Source organism: Elephantulus edwardii, unplaced genomic scaffold (genome assembly GCF_000299155.1).
Source record: "Elephantulus edwardii isolate Elephantulus edwardi_28Jun2011 unplaced genomic scaffold, EleEdw1.0 scaffold00005, whole genome shotgun sequence".
NCBI classification, from domain to species: domain Eukaryota; kingdom Metazoa; phylum Chordata; class Mammalia; order Macroscelidea; family Macroscelididae; genus Elephantulus; species Elephantulus edwardii.
In genome coordinates, this window is record NW_006399755.1 from 2,186,374 (window position 1) to 2,193,091 (window position 6,718).

Consider the following 6,718-nt stretch of genomic DNA (forward strand, 5'->3'; position numbering starts at 1 on the left):
TGTGGGAGGATATCAAGGGTATCATCCAGGAAGAGTGCAAACGGTCATTGCAAAGACAGAAGAGGAAGAAAAGACCAAAATGGATGTCAGAAGAGAAACTGATAGAAGTTACAGAAGATAAATAAAAAAATAAAGCCAAATCCTTTAGAGTACTGTACCTAAAAATATAGTAGAAGGGAAGTAAAATAAGATTAGAAAAATGACCAATAACACCAATATTTAAAAACAGAGCAGAGAATGAAATTTGAGGATCCCAAAAACTGAAACGTCAGTGGGTGGGAAGAGGCAAACAGAAACATAGAAACAAGAAAACCAAAACAAGATAATTTTCAAAAACTAATAATCATTTCATAACATGTTCTTAAAGCCACAAAATTTTAAATCATATGTGGGGGAAAGCAAATGAATTTGTAAAGGAATATATTTAGACTGATGTGAAAAAAAATACCATCTACGTAATTTTTAAGATGTACAAACTCGCAGATAACAAGTGAAATTCTTAATAAGTAAGAAAAGACATGTACCTGCTAGCACTAAAGTGTCACCAAGCTAACTTGGCACAGTGGAAGATACAATATCAAATATAAGAATTACAACAAAAATGAAATGAAGTAAGGGGACAAGACTGGTACCAGTCATGAAGATTTCTCTAGAGGAGAATCACTTAATATTATGAACAAGGCCAAGGTCCTTATTCCTCCCTATGTGCCTACATTTTAGTACAGTGCCAAGCTCCATGTTCCTTATGTTACTAAAGGCCCAGTGAATTCAAGGTTCAGGAGAGTGGGCAAAGAAAGAATCAGAGGGGAAATGACGATAATGCCCAGTTTTGTTAGTATTTTGAGCCAGGGTAGTACACTGGGGCAATCTGGTGATTCCAAATCCCTTTCTAGTTACCAGGAGACTTTTCACTTTATATTTAGAGTTTTAAAAATTTTTTTCCAAGTATACAGTTCTGAGTTACTGTTAGCACAAATAATTTTATCCTGTGGTGCTAGATAAGAGTATTCAACATATCATGCACTGCCAAGAAAAAAAACAGCTTTGTCCTGCAAAGGTTAAAACTAAGTTGCTCCTTGGAGGCAAAGATTTTGAAGCTCCAGCTGACATATTTTGGGCATGTGGCCCAAAAGGACCAGTCTTTGGAGAAGTATACCATGCTTAGAAGGGTGGAGGAACCGAATAGGAGAGAGATGGATTGCCACAGTAACTGAGGTAATAAGGTTATGTATATCAGAGGCAGTGAGATTGGCTCAAGATAGGGCAGGGATCATAGCTATTGTGCATAGGGTCACCATGAGTCCCAAGTACACAACATCAAATCCTAATACTTGGAAAAGCTTACATAGCCTTAGAAATTTATCATCCAAATAATTTACTGACATTTTAAATGTAATTAAAAATAAAATATAATGTCTATTTTAATAAAATCTCTTTGATCTTATATTGTAACTCTCTTGATTTAAAATACATTGAGGCTAAAGATATACTTATATATATTTTAAAGATATATGTTGTTTGCAGAGTAAAAACACTAATATATAAATCTCTAATGTTACATGACAAATACTTCCTATCATCTTAACAAAAAGTTTCAATCAGTCCCTACTTTGTGTTTGCCAAAGACCACAGATAGAAAAGTTAGTAGCTCCAGCCTCATTACAGAGTATTAATTTCTTCTTTTTATCACTTCTAAGAACATCGTGAAATTCTACAAGTACAAAAATGTCCCTATTTAACATTTTTTAAACTTCTATTAGGACGGCACATAACAACAACAACAATTAGGCTCTTTAACTTTTATTCTATTCATGATTAAAGAGCATATGGGTGATAAAATGTGAAACATCTTAGAAGTAAGAAGTTAAAAATCAACAACTTACATTCAAGCTGTGTAACCACATCTCCAGGGTCCACTGCTTCAGGGAACACCTGTAATGAGGGCCCATGTAGGCGGAAGCAGATAAGGAAAGAGGAAGTAAAAGGAAGATAAATATAAGACAGTCTTTCATTTCTTCTATCTCATTCCCAAAATCCCATTTCTTTCCCCAAAAAGAAATTTTTTATATTACTGGGTATTATCACCTCTTTTCTGCTCTTAATGACCAGTGACCAAATGAATGAATGAATAAATGAACAACAAAGGGATGAATGAATAAACTTTTATGACTGACTCTAGTCCCCTCTCCAATTTCATTTGCTAGTATTATTCCCCCCCCTTTTTTTTAACCAGTGATGCTGTCCTTCTTGATATGCCTACAACTCATCACGCTTATTCCTAACAAATCTACAGTTGCTATTCCCATTGCTCAGAATACTACTCTTCCCTCAAACTTCAAATGACTGTTTTTTTTTTTCAAATGACTGTTAATGTACCATATACAATTCAAGCTCAGTTTAAATGCTATTATCTGCTATGTCCACCCTTTAAAACAGCCAACCACCTGAATCCTTCAATCCTTCTCTATCCCCTTATCCTCCTGACACATATCACTACCTAAAATTATATTATTCACACATTCATGAATTTATTGTCTGTTTGTCCTAATAAAATAAGCATTTCAAGAATGCAAGTGTTTGTCTTGTTTGTCATGTATCCTCATTGTCTAAAGACAGGTCTGGCTGCACAGTCCATAGGGAATTGAACTGGCAACCCAAAGGTCACACTTCAGGAGAAATCTCCTCCCATTTGGTTTATAGCCTTTGAAACCCAATGGAGGGTTAGATATGAGGTGGTTCCAACTCAATGGCAATGAGTTTTACAAATTCAGAGCATTCATGAGTGCATTCTACAGAGCAGATAGGGGACAATTACTGTGTGAGGGAAGGAGTAAAGCAAACAGTAAAAAAAAAAATCAGAAAATATTACTTTTAATATTAAATCAAAAAAAGATAATATTATGGATCAGAAGACTTATAGAAAAAAGTGAAGTCATAATGATTATTTTTTAATGACAGCTATTATCCAGGAAGTCACTGAGCTATTAAATAAAAAACTGTTTTATATAAAATTGAATAAAGGTATTTTAGAAATAAACTAAACTGTCAGGCTAAAAGACAACTGATTTAATGCATAAAATAATGTGTGCTTATTATCAAGCTTCCAGTTTCAATTACAATGTTCATTTAAAAAAAAACAAAACTAAAGCACAAGTCAACAATAATAATTTGTGTTCTGGGCTTTCTTTGAAAATTTGGAACCATGTTTTCTTAATACTTACTATGGCCTTTGAACTCACCTTTTCAAACACCATTCTGGCATTGAAGACCAATGGAAAAGCTGGTGGGACACATTGTGTCTTTTTGTATTGGCCAAACACACAGATGCTAAGATAGATGTCCTCCTTATCTTTTAGCACCACTCCTGGACAAGTTACCTAAAAAAATTATGTAGATGAATGTAACTGCTTAATAAATTTCCCAAGACATAGTTTAAAAAACCCTCAACTTTTCAAACATTAAGTAAAACACTAGTATATGAACTTAATAAATTATTAAAACAACAAAAACTCACAAGAGATTCCAAGGTTTACAGAGCTAAATGAAAAAAGTCTTTATAACTTCCATTGCTCTAAGAGATAAATGATAAGCCAGTTAGTTGTTTGTGCCATATTTGAAGCTATAAGCACTGATTCTTAGGAAAGATTCTAATAGACATTCAACTGTAAGCACTTACTTTATGTTGAATGCTGACATACACTTATTCAGCATCATTTAATCACAGAGGATTAAACTCAGCAGAAATAAAACACTATCTTACAGTATGGCAAGACTTGTTTGACTCACTATAGACATGTTATTAAGGGGATCAGTCCCCTGGAGAAGGACATGGTGCTTTAGTAAAGGAGCTCTCTCATTTACTGCTTTGAAGTCAGAACTGACTCACAGTTGATCCCTTTAGTAGGTTTTCAGAGGTTGTTAAATTGCACAGAAGATTACTCACTTTTCTCCCACAGCACAGCTGGTGGATTCAAACTACATGTCTTTGGGTTGGTAGGACAACTACTTACTCACTAGGCTACCAGACCTCCTTACATAAACTACAGGGTCAGTGACAAAGAGTAACACACTCAGGGAGATGGACTGACATAGCAGCTGCAATAATGAGTTCAAACACAGCAATGTTTAGGATGGTATAGGACTGTCTGGAAAGCATTTCATTCTTTGATATACAAAGGAACGATGAGTTCGGAGTCATTCAGTTACCACATACTAAAAGACCAAAAAAACCCCACAGATTAAAGGGCAAGCATGACTTATATTACCCTAAATAGCAACCCATAAATACTGTCAAATTAGTAAAACTAGTGAAAAGTTTCAAGTTTAATCAAATACTTTTTCAATGAAAAATTATGAGTCATAGTCAATTCAATAGCACCTAAAAGTAACAACATGCATCAATATAAGGAGTAGTGGTGAAGCTACTTGGAGGCTATCCAATAGGTTGGCAGTTTGAACCCAGAAGCCACTCTATGGAAGAAAGATGTGTCAGTATTCTGCAAGAATTACCAACTGAAGTTGAGTCGGTCTTCATGGAAGTAGACTGTGACATATACTTGAGCAGCTTGGTGGGTACCAACTGCCATCCTTTCTGTGTGCCCTTAATTAACACCATCAAGGCTCCTTTACATAAAGATTATCTTCCTAGAGGACTTAAAGGGCAGTTTTACTCTGTCTTACAAGATTGCAGAGCTAGAATCAACTCAATGACACAAAAAAGCTGAACACAGAAATTCCATATGACCCAGCTATTCCACGACTTGGAATATGTTGTTGTTGTTGTTAAGTGCCGTCAAGTTGTAGGCGACTCACAGTGACCCTATGAATGAAAGTCCTCAACACTTGCATGACTTTCATCCTTAATATACCCTGAGAAAATGTAAACTGAGGCCCAAATGGAGATTTGTACACCAATGTTCATGGCAGCATTATTCACCATTGCAAGAACATGGAAACAGTCCAAACGTCCAACCACAACTGAGTGGATTCATAAATTATGGTACATTAACACAGTGGAATACTATGCATCATGCAGAACAAGACTTTGTAAATTATTACCTAACTTGGGAGGGGCTGGAGATCATTATGCTGAGTGAACTAGCTCAGTCCCACAGGGATAGATATTGTATAAAACCATTGTTGTAGGAGTATACGAATCCAAGAGGGGTGGGAGAGGTTGGAAGCAGAGGGATGAGGATGTGCAGGGGGAGGAGGATTAGTCATGGGGTTGAACAATTTGATGGGGGGGGGGAGGAACACTGAACAATTTGTTCTTGAAAATAATGTATTCAAATTTTGAAAATAAACTAATAGAAATTTTTTTTAAAGCTACATCCATTAATATGACTGGATGAAATTTATAGCCCTTAGTGTGTCACAGACAGTGAGGTTGGCACAGGATAGAGTAGGTTTTAGGGCTCTTGTACATGTTGTTGTTGTTATGGACCATCAAGTCGCCTGCAACTCATAGCGACCCTCTGTACAAGAGCCCTAAATGCTGTTCTATTCTGTGTCAACCTCGCCATTTCAAACACACTCATTCCCACCACTCCACTCACAGAATCGATCCATCTCATTGAGGGCCTTCCTCCTCTCCTGCGCCGTCCCTCTACTCTCCCAAACATGATGTCCCTCTCCAAGGACCAGTCCTTCCTTGCAACATGCCCAAAGTATGTCAGATGAAGCTTCACAATCCTTGACCCCATGGAGCATTCCGCCTTCACCCTCTCCAGGACAAACCTGTTTGTTCTCCTAGCAGTCCATAGTATATTCAGCACTCTTCTCCAACACCACAGCTCAAAGGCATCAATTCCCTTTCTATCATCCCTATTCACTGTCCAACTCTCCAATGCACAGCACATAACTGCGAAGACTATAGCCTGGATCAGGCGTACCTTAGTCTCCAGCTTGAGGTTGTTGCTCTTCAGTGCTCTTGAGAGGTCCCTCACAGCTGATTTTTCCAAAGCAATTTGTCTCCTGATTTCCTGGCTACATAGGATCACTATAAGTCACAAGCAACTCGACAGCACATAACAACAACAACAATAAATGTATAGCAATCTATCTCACATCATCCATATTCCACTGTCAATGAACAACTGTACACTTTATAGGATACTAACAACTCTCTAACACCAACATACTCATGCAATACCCCATCAATATAGTCAAAGTATATGTTTTGCTGTCTCTGAATATGCATATTATTTTCCTGCCTCACATTCTTCCATTACCTGGAATCCTACTTCAGTTCCTTATAATTCACTTCCACCTACCTCCTGCCAAGGTCTACATCTCCCACACAAAACTTCATAGGATTCAGCACCTATCATTACTCAGCTCAATCTAATATGAACATTTATCATTAACTTACTGTTGTGTTGTTGTTAAGTGCCATCGAGTCGCAGGAGACTCATAGCGACCCTAAGAACAAAAGTCCTGGACACCTCCTGTATAACTTTTGTTCTTTCTCCAGGTTTCTAGGGTTTCCTGAAACAAGCTATTGTAGAAGTAGATACTACTCCTGCTTCCAAACTTGTTTTAATTGGAGAGTTTCACCAAACACTGTCCACCATGTGTAACCATTCTCGCATTTGACTCATCAGTGTTACAGTATTCGGCTTCACAGCAACCACGAGTTACCTCTGTACAGTAAGTGGACATACCAGGGTTACACAACCTAGAAGAATGTTTGACCAAACCCAATAAAAGGCAGGCC

The 6,718-nt window shown here is 37.1% G+C and overlaps 1 protein-coding gene across 1 annotated transcript in view; it reads right to left on the reverse strand.

Moving 5' to 3' along the window:
• LOC102860280 (spermatogenesis-associated protein 6-like) overlaps nt 1-6,332 on the reverse strand; it is a 137,071-nt gene extending 130,739 nt beyond the window's left edge. The window contains exons 1-3 of the mRNA XM_006879802.1: nt 6,276-6,332; nt 3,240-3,377; nt 1,884-1,932 (exon numbers count right to left, since the gene is read on the reverse strand). Of these exons, the coding sequence (XP_006879864.1) occupies nt 1,884-1,932; nt 3,240-3,377; nt 6,276-6,332 (244 nt within the window). The remainder of the gene's footprint in view (nt 1-1,883; nt 1,933-3,239; nt 3,378-6,275) is intronic.
• Nucleotides 6,333-6,718: the final 386 nt, after the last annotated feature.